Genomic DNA, 23,815 nt, shown 5'->3' with positions numbered 1-23,815 from the left:
ACAGAATTACCCAATTAACCACCACTGTCCTCCTTGGGATCCTATCCCTGTTAAGGAAAAGCCCTTTGCTGGCCATAATTTATTCCCTTACTACTTATTAAAATTGTATAAACTCCAATCAGTGACAAAAGGCTTTAGAAACCTGCCTAAGTTTTTAAGGGGACACAACTTGGTGATCACATAGCACTTAGGAGGTAAGTGCTGCTTCTTTGAAAATGTGCTGGTCAGAATGACTCTGACCATCTGACTAATGAATCGCCCACTCATTTACACAGAAAAAGACCATTAATATTTATCTATTTGGATGCAGAAACATATACAAAACTTTCTTCATCCTCACTTGTATTTTTGAGATGCTGTAATAACTATTCCTAATATATTTCTTTTGCTCTTGCTGCAATCATGTTTCAGTTTGCTCCTGTTGAAGGAAGAAACAAGGCAAAGTCTTGCTCTGACTTCATAATATACGTGAAAGGGCCATGCAAGAAGACAGACTTTCAACACCCTCATTTCCTCAGTATACTTCAGCTCTTTTGCATTTAAGCAAAGAGTGATTTCAGAACCCAGGGAACTGGAGAGAAAGCCACTATACACTTACACTTTAGGGTAAGGCTCAGTACATCAGAAGTTTAACATGGGCTTTGTGGCCCACGTTTTCTTTACAGTCTAATTCGATTTTGCTGATGTGAACACTTAGCACCAGAAACTGGTTAAAAGAATGGTATAACAGACTTAAGTGTGTACAGTGACACGGACACACAGTAATCTTCACTCTGCTCCTGCGCTTGAAATGGTCCCACTGGTCAGCTTTAATAAATTACATTCCTTTTTTTTCCACCTTACTTTTGGGATAGATCCCAGAACAGATTTAAAGGGATGGAGCTGACTTAACTGCAGCGTATTAGCTCTGCACAAGACGGCATGCCATTTCTATATAAACAGTATCACATTCGGTTAATAGCTTATCACGGCATTCAGATTTAGAACAGGCAGGGCAAAGACAAACAGGGAACGGTGCAGATTGTTAAAGATATTAAAATTATTCTGAAAGAGTAGCGATGGTCAAAATAACTTCCAACTTAAAACAAATGTAGGTATCACAGATCTTTTAAAGCATTAAAAATATCTTCTGTTGAGAAGAACTGTGAATTTACACATTCTAATTGAAACCTTCCCTCTCCTAATCCCTGTTCTCCTAGATGAACAGGCAAATGGATTTTCTAGGTTTTCATTCTATGGGCACTAAGATTTTACCCACAATATACAAAGCTTCTTAGCTGCCTGTAATATCAGAAGGCTGTTTAATATCCATAAGTTATCCATATAATATAAAATTTTATCCATAACACTCTCGCAGTTACTATTACCTGTCTTGCATTTAATCTTTATGTAAGAATTCACTGCGGAATGAGCACACGTCAGAAGCCCTCCTGTTGATGATTACAAACCAACAGATGCAGATCGCCACCTTGTGACAGAACTTCAGCAGTACACCGAACATCCACTGCTGCCACAGTAATCTTCAAACTGCTGTCCATAAGACCCCTAGGGGCACAGCCTATTTCCAAAATCCACAATCCAGGCTTAAGGAAAGCAGGTTCACATATACACTACGTAGAAGTCTTCGTGTCTGATATTAAAAGGGTCTGTCTATTTTCATAGAGAAATATTTCAAAGTTCATAAGTGAAGGAGGTACTAGCAGAGCACAGATTTTCTAAGAGTACATGTACTCTAGATACAAACACCAACAATGGTATCTGACAGGTGCATGGCTTATGTTACAGTGTGTTATGCATGCATCTGGAAAATATATCTGAAGCTGTGAGAGTCACTTTTAAGCCTCTGACATGATTCTTCCCTTTTGAGGAAAGGGGTTTTTAAAAAGTGCTAACACACTATTTGAAGTGATAACAGTTCTTTAGAACTGCTACTGCTTTAATAAGCAATTCAAGTGAAGCAAAGTATTTGGTTTTTTTCATAGAAAATATTACTACAGATCTGTAGCAGCAGCAGTTTTTAATTTACCAAAAACTGGCATCTATTAGCAAAGAACATACACAAAAAATATCTTTGTTTATACAAATAAAATTAAGCTCTGAATATTCACAAAGTAACATAAGAGAGCAACATTTTTCTTCACATTGATATTCAAAGTTAGTCAGATCAGTTGTGATACAAATCCCCTGTATAATATTCAGTCAAGCACCATGGCAGACAGTGCATTAAGATCTCTCATGAATGGATGATCAGATAGTATTTGATCAATCTTCTGTCTTTGCTCATAATCAGGAAAAATTTTTATCAGGGCTTCTCTTAGCTGTACTGTTTCTGAGGCAGATCTCTGTGGTGGAATTGCTACACAAGCCTGTATGTCTGTATCCAGCGGAAGCCATGTTGATGAACGATCACCATGTACTCTGTTTTTAGGCTGTCGACTGCTACTGGTTGCTTTGGGAACTGATATGAAGAAAGGCATCTCAGGAGAATATCGTCCACTGCTCTGTAAAGCTTTTTGTGCTGGTCGAAAATCTCTATGAAATAAAATAAAAATTTTTATTAAATTAAGGTAAAGGAGATGCTAGCTGTCTCTATATAAACACAGAAAAGAAAAACGTGTATACTTCACTGCTGCTCAGCTGGTGACTGATTGGAATCAGGTAATAAGCATTTTTCCAAAGTGAAACAAAACAGTAGGTGTAACAGTTTTCAGTTTGAATATGGTCAACTAATTAACTAACTAGTTCCAATATGCTGAGAGTACTTTACTTGACAGAATACGGCAACAGTCAAAGCTTATTTTATGGAAGTATCAACATCAGTATTATTGAGCTAAATGGATCAAAAGATACAATGAACACATCTGCACTGACTCAGAACATGTGAAAATACTGACAGACTAAAGGGGCTTCCAGATGCTCCACAAGACTATTCCTCAGTGCGGTAGTTTAACCCCTCCCAGCAACTCAGCACCACACAACTGCTCGTTCACTCCCCCTAGTGGGATGGGGGAGAGAATCACAAGTGTAAAAAAGAGAGAACTTGTGGGTTGAGACAAGACAGTTAAGACAGAAAAAGAGAGGGAGATAATAGTAATGACAACAGATATACGAACCAAGTGATGCACAATGCAACTGCTCACCATCCGCTGACTGATGCCCAGCTAGTCCCTGAGCAGCACTCACTGTTCCCCTGGCCAAGTCCCCCAGTTTATTTACTAAGCATGACGTCGTATGGTATGAAACATCCCTTTGGCCAGTCTGGGTCAGCTGTCCTGGCTATACTCCCTCCCAGCTTCTTGTGTACCTCCTTGGAGGCAGAGCACAGAAAGCTGAAAAGTCCTTGACTTGGTATAAGCACTACTTAGCAACAACTGAAACATCAGTGTCTTATCAACATTATTATCGTACTAACTCCAAACTGCAGCACTATACCAGTTACTAGGAAGAAAACTAACTATATCTCAGACAAAACCAGGTCATGCATCCACTTTTGCTCATGACTGTGGGCCTTGCTTCCCTCATATGATATCCTTAATGGGGCAATGAAGTTTTTCAGCAATTTCAGGATGTGAATATTCTTCCTTAATTAATGAGATTTCATTTCATACTTTGAAAAGCTGTTGCTACTCTAAACTGCTAGCACTGCAAAATTTAGGACCAAGCCTACTTCAGATGCCACCAGGTAACACAGAAATGTGAACTGGAACTCATGCTACAGTCTAGTTCCCTACCAGCAAGGGACACAGTATCTAAATTACAGAGCTCTATTTTAAAGCATTTAGGTTACAACATCTCCCATTACTCAACATGGAAAGGCTCACTAATTGCTTGAGATCCTTCTACTTGCTATCTTATTCCTGGTGCCATTTATGCTTTCTGCATCATTTAACTCAAGTAGAAAAGACTCAGGGAAGGAGTAAAATTAACTCTTCACACTGGCACCTTTTCTCTGTCTTATAACACCCCATCACGCCACCCAAAAAAATGAAGCCTAGTTCCAGTTCCAAGTTTACAGACAGGAAACCAAGCTCTTCTATTTCTACAATCATCACACTCACCTCTCAACACACATTGTTTTCACTTTATTTTTCTCAGACACAGGCAGCTAAGACACTGTTCCAAATGACATCTCATACGGGTTTTATATTAGAACTTGGATACTTTCTTAGTATTTCCTACTGGAGTTCTGGAACTGCACTTGCCTTTTTCACATCAACATTACATGCTTATTTTCAAATCAACCTGTGACCTACTAGTATATACATGTCTCACTTTCCTCAATTGTTTCCAATAGCTGAGATTCCTGCTTATTCTTGGTATGAATCCTGAAGTATAGTTTGCCTTTAGTATTGCTGATATTTAAACACCTCACTTGTTTCTAAAAGCCCTCTCAATGCTCCTCACTATCATCAGCATTTGTAATTCCTAAGCTGGTGAAAGAAGAGCAAGGAGTAGCTTATCTTGTGCAAAAGGACAAGCTCGTTCTCAAGTCTTGGCAGTCAATGCAAAACAAACTCATGATCTTTGCAAAACAAAGCACAATGATCTTAAAGGAGCAATATATGTTTATTAATATTTAAAATTATGAATAGAATACAACTGCATTTAATAACACTGCCTCTAATTATTAACAGTACCAGTACCCTCGAGTGTGAAATGAAATGCCTCTCCCATGACAAAGAATACGTGTGGAGTGTTTCTTTTGTAGCACCCATTGTCCCACTATGAATAAGTAAGTAATCAACCAAGGTGTTTTAAGTAACATCACTGTAATTAACAGGATATCAGGCTACCACATACCCAAACCACCAGCAGCTTTGTGTGATGTTAGCACAGTTTGGACCACTTTTGTGTGAAAGCCACCAAAACGAAATCTCAGAGGAAGTTATTGTCTTACTTATCTTAGTTCTGAGAGAGATCTTGACTAGATGCAAATGTCACCAGCAGTTTCTGAACAGACAGAAGTAACAGGAGAAACATGTTTTTGTTAAGCTACTACATCCTACAGTGTTCTTGCTTAGTTTTACTGTACCTTTACTACATAGATCTAAAGAAGTGTTCAAATGAACCAGGAAAACAGTTTATTTCAAATGTGAAATTGTAACCGTTTCAAACAAAAGAGAAAACAGTGGTTATACCTAGAACGGCCTTCAATTCGAAGGAAGTCATCTAATCTAGGTCCGTTTCTTCCCAAAGGATCATCAGGAACCATAAATATGTCACCAGCAAAAGTGTACTGGAGCAACCTGCAAGAGAGTTCTTTCAATATTATTTACTAACAACGTATTACACCCTCGCTGCCCTTCACCTCTGTAGCACAGGACAAATTGCCTCAGAGCAGACACTTCACACTACATCAGGAGTCACTGAAGCTTAACTAGTAACCCATTTTGGATACAATCAGCATTCACTGTCAAAATAATTTAATGGGAGCTTATGTGAACCGTTCCCATTACACTGCAGAACACTATGGGGGGAGTTTGGTGGGGTTTGTTTGGGTTTTTTGATAGCCAGTGTTGGATGACTGCAAATTTTTGCGGAGAGACCAGAGTGGAATTTTCTAGGTGACTAGAGAAGATTTTCTGGTTGTTCAAACTCCCCTTCCTTGTAAGGATCTTCAACCATGTAGCTAAAATGCCTACGTTATCAGAAAGCCACAACTAGCAAATATAGCACTAGCTGTTTACAGTTAAGACATAAAGAAGCTTTTTTCTGGAATCATTTTGGAACAGAGGAAATCTGCATTGAAGGAAATCAGTTCAACTAAAATTTGTCTGTGAGGAGAGAATTTAGTACAGTGGAATTTCCCCAGAAGTAAAACTAATAGCAGATGTTAACACGAGCTCTTAAAAAAACCACAGACAGAATGACGTGTTAAGTGTTCTTGCTAAAGGTCTGTAGGAGAACAGAATCTGACTTGCATAGAGTTCACTCAAGAAACAGTGCAAATGCCTACACGATTAGCTAACATCAATTCCACATTCTCCTAGCTATATTGTGAGAACCTAGGACAGTTTTCAATTACTTATTTCATTAGACTTATATTGACCCTAGCCACTGCGGTAGGTGTATCCTCAGAAGATGTCAGAGAGACTCTTAGGGATTAGTGGGAAATTTGGGCAACAGAAGATCATACCTTAAGAGTAAAATGATCTGATTTAACTGGAGTGGGAAAAACCAAAACAAAAACCCAAATGAACAACAATAACAAAAAAAACCCAAACTAGTTTCACAGGAGAAATAATTCACAGCGAGCCCACAAGCTGAGGCAGGGACATTTGATAGCTAAGTGAACTCATCTAAATCCAAAAGACACTCAACAATTGCAGAGCAATGGCTACAGAGTTATGTTGCAAGTGTTCATTGTTTTGTTTAGCTATGCCCATTTGTTGCACTACAGTAGAGAGCAATTGATTCTGAAACCTTAAAAGTGACACTGTGTGCCTGCATCAGCTATCATGTCTTCCTGAAGAAATGAAAAGCAAAACAAGAAAGCCTGTGAGAATGGACCACAAAGCATATACTCTGACAGGACCTAACACCAAGCTTCAGAAGTAACATAGCTAGGCTGTTACACCAAGCTCCTACTTATGTGAGCAATCAACAGATGTACATTGAAGAATATGAATATTGAATACAATGAACAATAGGGATGTTAGACTACTCAACACGTGATTATAAGGCCATGAATCAAAGCAGTGAAACACACAGTACTTTGTTGGGGTCTACCAGAATTGCAAGACAGATTAATTAAAAATAAAAAATCCCACATGAAAGTAGAGTGCCTACAACTGTAAGGACAGTTATTCTTTTAAGCTTTCATAGAAATTGAATAATTACCTTTTTTGAATAATTTCTCTCCAGGCAAGTGATTCTGTCACAAATTCTCTAAAGTTATCATTAGTCACAATAACACCTCCAGTTTTATCAGCAAGGTGTAATAAAAACCTGTAAAATTAATTTCAAAGACCATTAAGAGTCTGCTTTGCTGAAAATTCTCCAAAGATCTAGAAAACCAAACATTTCACCATCCAACAGTAATCTATTTGCATGAAAACAAGCACTTTGATTACCAGGAAATTACTCTGTTTTGACCTACCATACAGCTTTAAACAACATTTTAGGTAGCATGCATTTATTTAATGCAGCATAGTCTTCACAGGAGGCTTTTTTCCCCCTAAAACAACCCACAAGCAAAATCTCCCAAAAGCCATGGGATTATCAGATTTTAAGTATTTGTACAGGTTAATTGTTCTTCTTCACAAAAGAGCATGATATTTATTACACTTTCCAACAAACTTATTTCCATACACGTTTTTGCTTAGCATTAATGTTCCATAGTGTTATGCATTTTAGTTGTCTGCTCTGTCAACATGTGTTAATGATGAGTGCTGCTACCATTTTGTTGTCAAATCAGTTATGACAAAAAGTAACTACTGATTTATTAAGAAAATGTCTTTTTTGGTTGCTTAACCTATCTGAAAACAAGCTTTTTGTCATTTGAAACTATTTAAGCAGAGATAAGGATGGTGTCCTTTTAAAGGAAAGTGTATACTCTTGAGAGAAATGCAAATATGTTAGCACAGCACTCATGTCCACAGTGATCTCTCAACTGTAAACACTGCACCTACATTGCATTTTATATGAAATGCTGGGTGTATATAACACATTAGTGTGTAAGCAACTCCAACTTGGCTGCCTTGTACATTTTTCTTGCTACACCATTATTATTTAAGAGATCAGAGTTGCTATATTTTAAGAAGAAAGATAAGTTCAGTGCACTCTACATATCTTTCGCATATCAAGTTTGAAATCAGGTACATGACTGCGCAATCTAACAAAATAGTCAAGTTTTTGCATCATGGGCATGTCTATTTTGTAGTCAGAAAAATAAAGTATGAATGATTATTAGTAGGAAGGAAGAAACCGAAATCCAGTGAACTATAGCTAGCTGCAAAACACAATTTCAAAGCTGCAAACTGCTCATTCGTGCAGACTTAGGAAAGCTGGTTGTGGAAAAAAACTTAAGCAGCAGGCACTTTTAACTGCGTCTCAAGTTTGAGAAAATCTAGCAAAAGCAATGTAAGCACTAGGAAATCCCCACAGCATCCAACACAAAAATCCTAAAGCTTACTGTTGTCTTGTTCACTGAAAGACGATCCTCACATTTTGAACTTGAACTTTGGGGCACAAATTAACTTGGAAATTTGCTAGCCTATACATTATTACAAATATACTGCTCCAAATACACATCTACGGCTGTAGGCCACAATGGCATCAAGGAAAAAAAAAAAAAACACAGAACAAAATAGCACCTGATCCGTACCTGATTTATACTAGTGCTCCCCAAACATAAAAGACAATTCAGGGATAGGCTGGTGATCAGGAAAGCATAAAAGCATTATTAGAAGACTAACTCAATGCAAGTAATGACATTTTAAATGGATTAACTTTTTTTTTGTTGTTAAAATTGCCATGAAAATTTGCCATTTTCCATGAATTTCTGAAAATTCAGAATTTCTGAAAAGTATGTACAGTATTATTAGAGAATTACATATGAAAATGTTTCTTAGGACAGTAAGACAACATAACAGATGTAGGGCGCAGCCTTAAGTTGGACGCATAACACTGTCTAGGCAGGCTGAAGAACTAGCTAACACAACCGCTCATGAAGGATTAAACTTTTACAACCATTAATCAGATTTAAAAGACTTTTTAAAACCATGTATATTCCGTACCTGTCGTCATGAGCAGCAATTCTTGCTCCTAAAACCATCCTTGCAGGGGTTAAAGACAATATTCCAACATCCTGGAGCTGCGTTAAGAAATCCTGCTCTGTTAAAACATGAAACAACTGTTCTTAAAACCAAAAGCTTTCTTCTAGGCTATTTATAGATTTTGACAATTAGTCTGAGATATAATTAGCAGAGGAGATGGGCTATTTTTGTACCTATTAATCTACAGAGAGTACTGATTTACTGATAGCTGAAGAACTGCTAATATTACAAAAAAGGGGAGGAAGAGGTTGAAACTATAAATTTAAAAGCAAACAAAAGCCAAACCAAACACAAAGCCCTCACTTATGGTACATCAGCCTAAACAGCATTTCAGAGTGTCTTTCACTGTATATGGAAACCCAACTCCTCATGCAGAGCAGCCAGACTGCTAGTGCTTAATGCTTTATGACATATTCCTTCTCCTTTCATTCTTCACAGAAGCATCCAAAGAAATAGCTACAATGTAGTTTAATAAAGAAAACATTAGAAAACTATTTCCCTCACCTGTAATGTAAGGATCACGTCTTGTTCTCCACTGTGGAACGAACACAGTAATATTTCTGTGGCCACGTTTCCAAAAGTAGTCAACAGCTATTGCAATTCCTCGACAGGAGAAGAATTTCCTTAGACCATGACTAGGGGTGAAAGAAAGAGAAGGGAGATTAAATTCACTAGTTTTACTACTATGAGCACAAGGAAAAGAGAATAAAGCCTTGCAAAGTGAAGCTGGAAGTTACACATACAGTCTGATCCAAATAAAAGGCAGGTGGATGCTATAGTTGAGGAATCTCATAAATGGAAAGAGATTTTCAGCAAAAGAAGAGAGTATGTAGCAGATTGAACCTCGCTGGATGCCAGGTACCGACCGAGCTGCTGCTCTCACTCCCCTCCTCAGCTGGACAGGGGAGAGAAAATATAACGACAGGCTCATGAGTTGAGGTAAGGACAGTGAGAAATCACTCACCCATTTCTGTCACTGGCAAAACAGATTTGACTGGGGGAAATTAAGTTAATTTATTACCAATCAAATCAGAGTAGGATAATGAGAAATAAAATTAAATCTTAAAACATGTTTCCCCCACTCCTCCCTCTTTCCCAGGCTCAACTTCACTCCCCAATTCTGCACCTCCTCCCTGCCAGTGGTGCAGGGGGACAGGAATGGGGGCTGTGGTCAGTTCACCACACATTGCCTCAGCTGCTCCTGCCTCCTCAGAGGGAGGACTCCACACTCTTCCCCATCTCCAGTGTGGGGTCCCTCCCATGGGAGAGAGCCCTCCACAACCTCTTCCAATGTGAGTCCTTCCCATGGGCTGCAGTTCTTCACAAACTGGTCCAGCACTGGTCCAGTCCTTCAGGAACAGACTGCTCCAGCGTGGGTCCCCCATGAGGTCACAAGTCCTGCCAGCAAACCTGCTCCGGTGTGGGCTCCTCTCTCTACAGGTCTGCAGCTCCTGCCAGGATTGTGCTCCAGCACAGGCCTTCCATGGGCTCACAGTCTCCTTTGGGCATCCACCTGCTCCGGCGTGGGGTCTTTCATGAGCTGCAGGTGGATATTTGCTCCGCCATGGACCTCCACGGGGTGCAGGAGTCAGCCTGCCTCAGCATGGGTTTCACCACAGGCTGCAAGGGAATCTTCTCCAGTGCCTGGAGCACCTCCTCCCCCTCCTGCTTCGCTGACCTTGGTGTCCGCAGAGTTGTTTCTCTCACATATTCTCACTCCTCAGTTTGGCTGCAGTATTCTCCTGTGCAGTTTTTTCCCCTCCCCTTCTTAAACATGTTATCACAGAGGCACTACGACCGGCACTGACTGACTTGACCTTGGCCAGTGGTGGGTCCGTCTCGGAGCCAGCTGGCATTGGCTCTATTGGACACAGGGGAAGCTTCTAGCAGCTTCTCATAGAAGCCACCCCTGTAGCCCCTCTTGCTACCAAAACCTTGCCACACAAACGCAATACAGAATAGAAACATCTTTCTGCAACTTCATCATTCAGCCTCCTTTCAGTTCCATGGACACAATGATATTTGAGTATTCAGAAGTAGGTTTAGCTTTAAAAAGAAGGCAATAGCGATGGCTTCTGAAATCTATTGTTTATAGATTAAAACGATCATAATCCAATATTGTAGTAGTTCCAAATACACCCCCACCACAAAACAGAACACCTTTGGTTCAACTGGTTCCCAAGGATTACAACTGAGAAATTCTCTGATAATGATGTTAGGGCCTCCTCTCCATTTCAACAATCTGAGCTACCGTTTTCAAGCAAAATAATTAAATTTCTTTGAAAAAAGTTTTTCAAAACACTGTGTTTTAGTGGTAATCTGTTTTGTTTGTGTTTTTTTCCTCCCATTTAAAAATATAAGATGTTCATTACCTGTTTTTGCAACTCAGTTAAGTGACTTTCCAGAAAAATCAGCAATTGCCTAGTATGGGTGATACAGAGATTGGTGTTGATGACCTTGCGAGGTCCCTCCCAATCTGAATTCTCCTACTGATCCTATATGTCTATTTAACACATGGCAGGAAGTCCTCCTTTAGCAATTAACTGTCTAACCGTATTCAGAGAACTGAGCTTCAGGAGAATAACGGAAGAAGTATCTTAAAGCACAGAAGATAGAATCAAAAATATTTCTAGAATGAATTCCTACAAAACACCTATTAGCACCTTACATAAGGATAAATCCAGCTTTCATTCAGAAACTACTCCCTTCACATTTTCATAGATTAGAGACTACCCTTAGACAAAACAAAGATATACTTGGTTAGAAAAGACACACCGATTCAGAACTGATGACATGAACAGGCAAAGGATTTCTTACAAAGTAGCACATATTCTATGTTTTGTGTTAGATGTTAAGTCACCACAAAGTGCTTCTCATAACAATAAGTGACCAAATGGTATTTGAGTTTTAAACAGGTCTCCTAGTTAATGTGCAATGGTATATTATAAGCCTAACAGTAAGCCTTATTAGTTTTGAATAGAATCTTATCTTTAAACCCCTAGTTTAACCTACCCGGAAATCTTCTGAACAGAGAATTCTTTAAAACATCTCTATGGAAATATTTTACAGTGAAAATATTTCAGCCTTTAGTAGCAATCATGTATCCTCTTCCAATTTCATAAACTCATTTTAAAATAAATGTATCAAAATATAAAACTATTAAGGTTCTCTGAATTTGGAGAAAAACGGTTTACGTAAAAGAGCAGAAAAATGAGTAAGATATATCTGAACTATAAAAGGCAAAAAAATCTGACTTACTAACAGAGTTTCTGGAGCAAAAAAAAATCCTATGCCACACTTGCCTTATAAAATTAAGCGTTCTTGATGTCAAGAGCAGTCAAATAAAGGAACGCAATTGTCACAGAAGAGTGGCTCCTCATAAACCTTCTAGTCAAACTTAAAATGCAGCCATCATCTCCCCCAAACTTAAAATGCAGCCATCATCTCCCCACTTTAAGCGACGTATACTATTCAATAAGCTGGAAATGCTAAATACGTTGACTGTATTAATGGCTCTCAACTGGATTCAAGAGATGCAGAGGTCTCAATGTTCATGTTGAAAATTATACTTTCTCTACTTTTTATCCTGTTGTAGAGCTTAAACCTGCTGATCTACAGAGTACTCTGTTTTTAAATGTTTTGAAGCCTAGAACAGCTCTTCTTTTGTCCAGTATGATCACAAACTCTTGCGCCGTAGCAACTTAAAAAAAAGCATGCAAATAGAAGCAATATATTTATCAATTAACATGTAGAGCTAAGGTGAGGTATAATATGAATAAATAGAAAAATGAAATGCTTTATCTGAGCTAGGTAAACATCTGAAGGACAGCAAATTACCATAGCTAGGTGGTCTTTTCAAGACATCTATCTCAAAGACTGCATCTGATCTCCAACTGCCATTGTAAATACTGGTTTTGGCTGTCCCAGTTCTATAGAAAACTGTGAAGACCCTACAAAAGTACTTCTTAAGTGAAACAAGAGATGATTATAAGCAGCACTAAGCTGTAAACAGCAGGTTGCTTTCTGAGACATGGAACATTTTCCCTTTCGTTTTGTACCTAAATTAAGGAAAGTATATACCATTATTTACAAAGAATTCTAGCACGATACAATTCCATCCAATTATTCTTTCATTCTGAGTTTCTTCCACATTTTAATAAAGTTTAACTTAAAATTACCCAACAACTATCTGGATATTTCAGTCTGCCCTGAAAGCCGTTTTTTAGCGCACACAAAAAAACATGATTTTAAGAAATACTTCTTAGCATCTAGAATAAACTCTGGGCCTTCTCCCGTTCAACAAGCGCACTGAAAATACAGCTAACAATAGTATATCAATGTGCTGTTTTTACTAGGCTGCACGTGTCAAGAGGACATCCAGCCTTAGTCCAAGCATGTAGGCAATGCATTAATACCTGTCCCAAAACACACATGACTCAGTGGTGAAAAAAAACCAACCCAAACAACATAGGCATGGAAACAGATGTCCATAACCTCAAGGTACTGAGAAGTAAAATTGAAAACATTTCAAAACAAAATTGAAAACAATTCTTCACTATGTAAGAAAATAATGAGGCTTTATTTAGCCAGAAGGAAGCTGTAGAATACCTATGTTAAAAAAAAAACAAACAACCAGGCCTCCATGCATTGATTATTTAGTAGGACATTAAAATATCTTGATGGTTCTGCCATTTTGAGGCAGTTCTCTGTCCTTTGCTTTCATTTGGTTGAGCAGCAGATATTGTATAACCATATTCGGGGACTGTATGTCAATGGTACCCAGCTACTATGCCGTACTCCAGTGTGGGGTGTGTGCACTCCAGCTGGTGTGCAAGACAACCCATTGGGGTGCACGAACGAAGTATCAGAACTTCAGTAATGCATCTAGACAGTTGACAAGCACACATTTATCAACTACATAGATATGGGTGCATGCTTAAAGATTTGTTTTTTTACTGAAAGGAGTGCTCAAAGAAAAAGCAGTGATAAGACTGCTGCCTACAGTAGTCTCACAGTCAGAGAGATAAGCAGATGTTTGTTCACCATCTTCTAATTCACTGGTTTAAGATGTATTTGGTTGTTCTTAAAAAACACCCAAAGACGCAAAACCCCATAGATGAAAAAAAATATCTCTATACTAAAAAAAAAGACAAAGAGGATGTGGTGCATTTGTTATTTTCTATATGACCCCAACAATTTGCTTTTCTCTTCCACTAAAAGACATTTGGGAAAAAAAAATTAAGAAGTTCAAGGTAGCTTATGACTCAGCTGTGACTCGCACTGTTACATTACTATTTTCTAAATAACAGACTCTGAACGATAATGAAATAAGTTTGCTTTAAAAACTATTTACTGTAACAGAACACTGTACCTGAATTAAAGCAGCATCCAGAGTTATGGATTATGTCAGGCTTCCGCTTTACAGTTAGCAAGACTATAAAATGATAGAAAACCTTAATCTATTAATTTGATTAATTCTCCACTGATTGACCTGAAAAAGTTTTACTTTTGCCAGTCATAAGGGACTAGCTCTGGGCTCTTTAATATGGGGAAATCAATATATTAGGATAATCATCACCTTCAATTAATGATCACTTGGTAGGAAAGGTTACACATCAAGAAATCTCCCGACACTCCTTCTCATAAACAGAAGAAGTTACTTAGATTTACTTTTGACATCTTGTCTGTGCTATAGAGACTTTCTGGACTAACTGCAAACATTTCTATATTACTAGGCCCTTGGTCCTTAAACTGCATTTGAAGCCAACCATCTTTAAAAATGTATGTTTTGTTCTGAATGGGGGAAAACCAGTGATCTAGCAGGAACATGTGTAAATACACAAGAGTTCTGTCAAAGAAGCAGGCAAAATGAGACATTTTCATATGAATTAAGCTTAAAACATCAGCAGAATTATTTCTGAATGAACTATACATCTAGGAATTTCAAGGTATCATCTGGCAGTTTATGGAAGTTATCAGCAAATACCAAGGTATGAAAACAGCAATCATTAGGCTAGGACTGTATATAAAAGGAAGAAGTTAAGATTGTTTCCCCAGTTTGCTAACACAATATTAACAGTTCTACTAGCACTTCACAAAAATAACAACAGAATATATTATTTCCATTCTCAAGCAAAATTCACATATATTACAGAGAAAAAGAAGTTAGCAGTATTTATTATCCCTAACAATTGAGGAAGTTTTGCTATTTCATTAATTTTAGTGAAATGTTTAGAAGCTAAAGTAGAACTTTCATAATCATAAAAGGACAGTATCTAAGGACATCTTTATCTATCTCTGTGAAACTGGAAGCATACATCCATTTCCCACATCCCCCATTAACACATGCAGATCTGTGTTTACATAGTTACTTCTGGGAAACTGTACCAGTCGCCAACTGTCCGAAACATTGAATTTATTTTAGGACAGACTTTGACATTATTTTCTTATGGTACATAACACTACTGGGTGGTTTTTTTGTTTGTTTGTTTGTTTGTTTCCTGGAAAAGTTTATTTTCTTCCCCTAAACAGCATTTAAGGCCATTATTTTGGGAAATCTCTTTCACCTAATAGCTGGAAGAAGATGATATATGATACACATCTCTTAACCAGTCAGGTGTGTTTTTCGCAGCCTAAGAGCATCCTACAGAATTCATGGGATCACTGGTAGTACTCTGGCCTATTTTTAGAAAATATCCTATTCAAGAATTAATTACAACTAAATACAAGATAATATAGCTGATACGAGCCTCTTCAGGATTTCCAATCTCCAAGATTCAAATTCCTATTTTAAAATAGTTTAAGTAACACTTGTAATATTTCAGAGAAGAAGTATTTCTTCTCTGAAAGGGTTGTCAGCCACTGGAATAGGCTGCCCAGGGAGGTGGTTGAGTCCCCATCCCTGGATGTGTTTAAGAATAGGGTGGATGATCTACCTGAGGATATGGTTTAATGGGGATTAGGGATGGTTGGACTCGATGATCTCTAAGGTCTTTTCCAACCTAGAAATCTATGAATCTATGAATCTATGAATAGCATAATCTTTCCCAATACAGATGATGTCTCTCAGAATTATTATTGTTTTGCTTAAAGTACTCCACTTTGGTTCTGGCAGCATGGTTTCAGAATGAAAATTAATTTCTGTACTTGGAAGGGTTTGTGCATGCTCAGCAGAGGAACTCTGAATGGACAAAAAAATCTTAAATAGCAAGTTTCTCATAGTAAGTTTACTCTTACTTATTGTTACATTGATGAGTGGAGTAGGAGAAGTGTCAGCCAGTTTGTTCTTAAAAACTACCACTTCCTCATTAAGACAAAGAAATACTGCATTTGTCATTGCTCACTTTCATATTCTGAAACTACAAAAAAGCCCCATAGCAAACACTGCCAAATCTTTTTGACATGCGTGCTTGCCAAAATTACTAAGTATAAAAACAACAAACCCAACTCTTCCTGACTAGAGAACAGCAATCAATTCAAGGAGAGCTTTCATGACACAAATGTTAAAATGAACCAAGTGAAGCACAAAATTCTAAAGATACAGGTTCTAACTGATTTTTGCTATTCCAGTTAGTTACAACAAACTTTAAAAAAAAAACGAAAATTAAAAAAAAATTTGTAATTTGTGACTGTAAAGTTGTCTACTATAGAAACATTGGGGAAAAAAGTAATTAGAAGATATTTACAATAACAAAAAATCCCTGCATCATGGTCAATGAAAGGGATTTCTTGATCTCCACTATTAACTGCACAAATTTCACAGGGTTTGCTTGCATGGTGCCTTGTCCGCCAATCTATTAAAATTATCCAACACTCCTTTAATTGTCTACTATTGTTTGCACACATTGTTTCAGGTACCAGGAGGAAGAGGAGATGAGGTGTGTGCACACATAAACACAGTTCCCCAGTCTACAACTTTTATGGAGGGGGATGGAATATTTTTGTTGCATGTCTACATTCGCAAAAAATAACAGGACTCAAGCACCAATATGTGATGTTGTTGAAGGACAAACACGTTATTACCATGTAACCCCTCCACTTTAAAATTACAAAATGCTAAGAGCAAGAGTAAAAAACCAAAACACTTCAATGTTTTAAGTTTATGGTAACTCAACTTCTTTGTTAGGTGTGTGCAAAGCAAATGAAGTTTCAGGCATAAAATCTCTCGCAACAGAGCAGAGCTCACTGAAATCAACTTCTGACTGAAGCGTTACATCAAGCTGGAGCACTGATAATTCAAAGTAGGTTGCTCTGAAATGGTACACATCAGGCTTCAAATTTGATCACTGCCTAGTAAGAAATGCTGTAGATTCAATTCACTTTTCATTTTGAAACATCTTGTTATCAAAAAGGATCTCATGTACCTCTAATGCATATCTAGTTTTAGTTTTCAGTGCCTAATCTGTTGAAGTTTTTTTTCAGATTATTTTAGTATTTGGGCTGCATAAATCTGAGCTACCCATTTTTACGAATTCGCAAATCTCTACTAGAGCAGGAAAGGTAAGTCTTAAAAGGTTTTACAGAAAATATTTTCCAGAGTATTGCAATTACCAATTTTTAGGACAAAATCATGGATTTTCCTTACTCTATTTTAAGCAGTTATTGCATTTGTCCAACTTCAGACTATGTAATTTTTTTTAAACCAAAAGTAAATTCTACAAGAATTGTTTCATGATTAGTATCCTGCAACCACACCGTTCTACCTGGATTTGTGTACTGAAGTAAGTGTCAAGTAGTGCACCTGCTAAAAATTTCTGAATTTCCTTCTATGTACAGTGTCTCAATTCAAACAAGTCAGTCAAAAATAAATGCTGTCACTAAACAGAGAACAAAAACTGCCATGAAAATTGCCATGCATTGCAAACTAAAATGGCTACAGCCAATCTCATGCAATTTTTCATTATCAAGCCTTACTATAACTAACCAATGCAGTCGCTACAAGTAGCTGGAAAACCTTGCTATGTACATGGATTGCTGGTCACCAAAAAGGTAGCTAGCAAAAACTTTACACATGCCATAGCAATCTTTTAGCCCCTATTTAATTTGAAAGTTCATTGAACTTTTTAATAAAGAGAGAGCTGACAAGAACAATACTTACGAAATTGCAACATTGCTTCCATCAATAACGATGTGTTTTAAATTTGGTTTCCCAGGCTCATTTTTCAACTCCAGTCTGTATGGTTTTTTCAGAGAGTCCAAAAATCTTTGAACTCCAGTAACTGAAGGATCAGGATGATGTCTGTGTGGTCCCACCATCTCTCTATCAGGATTTGAAGGATGTATTTGTGAAGACGACACCTGGTCTGGGTTAGGATTTTCAGAATTTGAGGTTTGGGAAAGGCGTTGGTTGAGAGGTCTCACTTGAGAAGAGCTGCAGTGTCCTAATTGGTCCTCAAAACCAGGATGACTGTTCTGCACAGTTGAGGGCCCTGTAGATTTTTGCTGAACTGCAGTTTTAGTCTTAGGTGAGATACGCTGCACATCTGAGCTCCCTCTGGCTACAAAATCAACATCTTTTACAGCTCCAGCTTGTGTAGTGCTGAAAGTTACAGCACCATCAGTTTCTATATCACTTGACCTTGAACTGTGATTCTTTCCAAGACAATACATGTCTCTTTGTTTACAGCTTATAGCTGAATTTTTATTGGAAGGAGAAGGAGGTTTGCATACCAACATATGCATTTTATCATCTGCATCAACTTGCATGCTTGCAGAATCTCTTATTTTCTGATATTCATTTTCTGTCTCCTTTGAAGTATGACGGGATTTAAGTGGACTTTTATTGCCAGAAATGCCTTTGTCTTCGAGCTTTTGTGAATTCTTTGCATTACTTCCTAAAGGAGGATTGATAGTTCTAGACTTTTGAGATGACTGCTCTTGTTCTTTCTGAAATTTTAAATTTTCCTTTTCAATTTCTTCCAGCAATGTTAATGGTTCCACAGATTGTCCCAGGATTCCAATAACTTTTTCTACGATATTTTGGGAATATCCCATTGTTCTGAAAAAGTTCACAAGAATCTTATATTCCATTTCCTCACTGATGTCATCACCTTCTCTAAGGCAATAACTGGCATCATCTGATTCACTGCAGCTATCCGAAAGCAAATCAATAACTGTGTTGCTGTCTGAAGGATTACTGTGTGAAGCAGATTGCACTTCCTGATCATTTTCCAAAGAGAATTGCTTTTTAGGGAGCCTTTCCTCATCATCAGAAGATCTTCTTTTACATGAGTGCCTTTCTTTAGGCACCACTGCCTCTGATGGAGGCACAATGTTTATGGGAACAAAACTTGTTTCAGGAGCATCAGAAAATACAGTGTCCATTTGCTTTGTAAGCTCAGTTACAGGTGTCCCAGCATTGTTTCTTGCTTCCTCACCACTCGCTCTTCCATCTCTGTTTGTAGCAATTACTTTGGAGGCTTTGTTCTCTAAAAGCTCTGTCAGGCTTTCAGAACCTGTAAGATCTATGATATCGCTCTGGACTTCAAAACATTCTGTTTGTGTGAGAGCTAGGAGTTCTCTTTTTAGTGAGCTAGGCAAAATCAGTAAATCCATTGTATATTTGTCTGCATGTGCTTCCACAAATTGTCTGAATTGCTTTTTAATCTCTGATTCATTGTCACTTAATAAGCTTTCATTGTTCTCAAAAAGCTTCACAAACTGCTGAACATGACTTTGAGCCATAACAACAGCTTCTGCACAGCCCTTAATAATGAGCAACCCTATTTCCAGCACTGTTATATCCGCACAGGTATCCTGAATAAGACTGTTGAGAAACAGGCTCTGTGCACCAACAAAGATGCAGTGCATGTCCTTTGGGTAGTACTCCTTTTCTTCTAGCTCAGGTTCACAGAGTCCCTTAATATACTCCTAGAAGGAGAAAAAGACAGTGCAGTGAATATTGGTGAAAAACTAATACATAGAGTTAGTTTTGGTTAGGTCAGTAATGGATAAGTATATTAGAAAAGAAAGTCAACTCAGCATAAGAAACGTGAGAAAGTAAATATTTCCAGTAAAGTGGATAATAGAGATACAGATATCAGAAATTATTTTTAAATAGATTTCACAGAAGGCTAACTTTCTTTTATATCCTATTGTTTAAATAATTTACTTGAAACTGATAGTAAAGAGTATTTAAATTGTAGCTCAAACAGTTTAAAAAACAAGTCAAAAGAGATTCATTTTGCCATCCCCATCCTTTGATCAAAAAGAACATATGCTTCATGAACAAATGCCTTGCACTACAGAAGTCTACCTAGTCCATAAAACTGAACTTCTAAAACCAGTTTCTAAAGAAAATTTCCAAAGGCTCATCACAGCCGTAGCTATCCTACATTTTTAAGTTGTTACGATGCATTACTTAATCTATACTTAACTACTCGCAAACCAAGGACATTGATCCTGTGGCATGGCACAATGTAAGTAGTAGCCACAGCAGTATCCATTAAAAGATATCCTATAGAAAAAAAAAAAAGCTAAAAATAAACAAATGACAAAACCACTATGTGGACTCTGATAGATTCCCTCATTAATCAAATAAAGCATTTTCATTTTAAAAATACAACTGCCAGAGCAGCTACAATGGGTGTACCCATTGTACCATGGGTGTATGAGTTTACAATGGGTATATAACACCCAGGAAAACCCCACCTGCAAAGGTCAACAGCAAGCCAGCTTTCCACATGAGGCTCAGTATTTTGAAAAAGCAGATGATACTGACAGATGACAGAGAAAACTCCAGGCTCCAGACAGTTCTGTGTTCCAGAAGTTTGGGGTTTTAGTAGATAAAAAAAAAAAAATCCCATTGCTATTTCTGCCACCTAGAAGTTACTACAGGTAAATTCACTATACTACCTTGTTTTAAATGCGTCAGAGTTCAGGACTCCGCCACCAGAGTATACTATTTCTTCTTTCAGGTAGCATTATGTCTCTTTCTGTGCTTAAAATTCCACAATGTATTGAAACCAGTTTCTAAGCTGCAGTCATTGTATTTGCAGACTCCCAAGTATACCAAATTTTACTTTCTATCTTTACTCTTGGAAGTTAAACTTCTCTTTTAAATGGAACTGAAAACCAATATAAGGTACTGAATAACCTAACACCACTTCCTGTCATCTCTGGAGTTACATCACCACAGGTATCAAGGCAGGCTGCTTCAAGACCATATTAGCACAAACAGCTTCTGCAACAAAATCCACAGGATTACTTTTCATGCCTTAGTCATCTTATGAATGCTTTTCCAGAGCAACAGGACAATAACATGATCAGAAAAAAGGATATTCAAAATCTAGAAACTTTTTTTTTTACATTAACTAAGCAGCACTGAAGAATGAATACATTGCACGTGACTGATCAATTAAAACACAAATTGCTATCGCCAAACCTTTTAAAGGGATACAATAAAGGTGTGCAATTGTTCCTACTTTCTAGTCAATAATCCCTCCAGATAGGGTCTGAAAACTACTCTACATGTAAGGGAAGTCAAATCTCCCATATCCTTCAAAGTATTTGGAGTAGGAAATATTTTGTAAGTCATTAGGAAAAGCAGTAATTACAAAATCGTAATCTTGTACTGTGTGTTTCAGGCTTTAATTTTCTGGAAAAAAAGAAAGCTGTACTGCTGCTGCCCGGAGAAGAAGAGTAGCTGTTTATGCTACCTGTAACAGTTTCTGGAGTCTCTGAGCCCAAACTTACGAGCAAATTGGTTTAGAGTCAATTTCAGAGTCAAATAATTCAAAACCCCTCAACATTCACAGCATTTTCCTTATAAGTCTTATGTATTACACAGTTAAGGAATCAAGTTTTTGAAAGTGGGCTGCCAAGTCTGTGAATTAAGTCACAAAATACCTGCTAAGGATCTCCGCTAATACATATGTGTATTTGGACAAACACACACACACCAACACCCACTTATGGAGAATTTGGTTTTGAAAGCTACCTTCAGCCTAGCTCGTGCTCACACCACCATTCTCATCACATGATTCAAACAGCTACAGTTGCCAGGTCTGCTATGAGTAATATTAATTTCATCACGACTGCTGAGCCCCTCCGAAGGTTAGCTGTACAAGAGATTTAACAAAATATTTCCGTGAAGACACTTCACGGTAACTAGTCACACAGTCAGAGACAAAACGGCCTACACGGCTCTCTCCTTCGAGGTGTTTAGTGTTCAGTTAAAAAGAAAGCTGCCTACTCCAGCAAACAGACTGGTGAAGCAGTCTGGATCTGCCAACTTTTACACTAAGGAAATAGTAGCTCTGTTAAGTTGTTAGTGAGAGCTTTGCTAATAAGCTGCTAAACGCCATAGGATAAGTTAAGTCTGAAAAGCAACTGTGAAACATGGCAATATCCAACCAACTCCGAGGAATTTCTTGACTTCGGGAAGAAAAAGGAGAGCGATATATTTTAATTGTGACTGAAAGCAAGACCTGGCCTATTCTTACAGGTGTTAAAACCCCTCACACAACTACAGGCAGACGGCAGCAATATTTCACAACGCGGTGACCGTGACGTGCTCTGCGACACCGATGAACTTCACACTTCTCAGCTGAATTGTTTCTCTTCGTTCTTCACGCTTATGTCAACACCACCGGAGACAGCCTGGCACCTGGAACACACCTGTTTGCCAAGGCAGGACCGTTTCTGTTTCCTCATGAAGCACTGCCTTTGCCCCCACCCTTTCTTCCTCCTACTCGCACGTAGCGGCCCCGAGCCGTTCCCCGGGCAAGAGAGGCCTTTTTCGGCTCACAAACACGGCCCCGTCCCCGCTCGGGTGACCGAGGCCCCACCGACACGGCCGAGCGCCGCTCCCCGCCCTGCCGCCGGCCCCCCGTACCTTGGCGCTGCGCAGGGCCTTCCCATCGCCCGCCAGCTGCACCCAGATCCTGGCGGCGGCGGGGGACGGGCCCGGCGGCGGGATGGCGGGCCGCCAGTCCCCCTGCGCCCCCAGCACGGCCAGCCGCACCTCGAACAGGCTCTCGATACGGCCTCGGCTCCCCTCCAGCAGGCGGCTCTTCTCCGCCGGGACGGTAAACTCGTCCACCCCCGGCTGCGAGCCGCGGGCTGCCCAACGAGCCGCCATCAGCGCCGGCCGCGCCGCCCCGCACTCCAGCCTCCCATCCCGCCGGGCCCCAGGACAACAACACGGGGAATCCCCGGGCTCCCTGGGCACGGCCCGCGACGTCATCATACCGCGACGGCACCACCGTCCCGCGCCAGGAGGCGGGGCGCCCCTCCGCAGCCGCGGCGCCATGTTTAGTAAGGGCGGCGGCAGCGCTGCCCCCTCAGCCGGGCTTTGTCCCACCTTTCCGCGGGACAGGGAGGTTGTGGCGGAGCCCGGCGCGGTGCGAGAGGCCGGGCTGGCCGCATCCTACTGTTCCTGTGGCTCGCGGCTCCCGCCTCCCGCTGCGGACGGGCGGGTGCCCGCGGCCGTGCCCCCGGCGCGCTGGGAGCGGCTGGCTGCTGCTCGCGGCGCCCTGCGCGAGCCAACTGTTAGCGCGCGGCGAAATCCTCACGCGGCGGTCGGTGCCCGCCTCACGGGCGGGGGACGCGCTCCCGCCAGGGAGAGAACCCGTCCTTTTCCACAGCGCGGGAGTGTGGTTTGAAATGCTGTTGGCGCAGCCGTGTGCGGGCACCATCGTCGCGGATTTCGTGTAAAAAGAAATGTAAGTTTTATCCCTCGTGGTCGCAGGGGACAGAAGTGTAGCCCCCGTCCCCAAATCCTTAGCTCAGAGAGCTAGGAAAACAAAGAGGACGCATTTTTACTGAAAAAAAAAAAAAACCAAAACAAAACCCAAAACAACAAACCCAAACAAAAAACCCCCAAAAAAACTCTTAAAGCTATCTTAAAGGATAAGATTAGTTCTTAAAAAGCAGCTTTGGGACTTCACTAGGTTTCTGAATGCCTGGAGCTGGCGATACTGACCAGCTGTGGTACAAAGGAGTAAATATCAGTTTCTTTCATCTCTTCCCATCCTAGTCCCGGCTAAATATCTTCCAAGTTCCCTCTAGACTATTTGATTCCCACTGGTTTTGTCCAT

At 39.4% G+C, this 23,815-nt stretch overlaps 1 protein-coding gene across 1 annotated transcript; it reads right to left on the bottom strand.

Moving 5' to 3' along the window:
• Positions 1-1,629: 1,629 nt before the first annotated feature.
• N4BP1 (NEDD4 binding protein 1) lies at positions 1,630-22,857 on the bottom strand. The gene is made up of 7 exons (XM_086621174.1): positions 22,612-22,857; positions 17,875-19,646; positions 9,282-9,412; positions 8,739-8,835; positions 6,841-6,948; positions 5,139-5,246; positions 1,630-2,532 (listed from the first exon to the last, which is right to left on the bottom strand). Exons 1-7 carry the CDS (start codon positions 22,855-22,857, stop codon positions 2,196-2,198), a joined length of 2,799 nt encoding a protein of 932 aa, XP_086477300.1. The 3' UTR covers positions 1,630-2,195.
• Positions 22,858-23,815: the final 958 nt, after the last annotated feature.

The sequence above is a fragment of the Tauraco erythrolophus genome, chromosome 15 (assembly GCF_009769465.1).
Source record: "Tauraco erythrolophus isolate bTauEry1 chromosome 15, bTauEry1.pri, whole genome shotgun sequence".
Classification (NCBI taxonomy): Eukaryota; Metazoa; Chordata; class Aves; order Musophagiformes; family Musophagidae; genus Tauraco; species Tauraco erythrolophus.
This window is presented reverse-complemented; position numbering and strand designations above follow the sequence as displayed.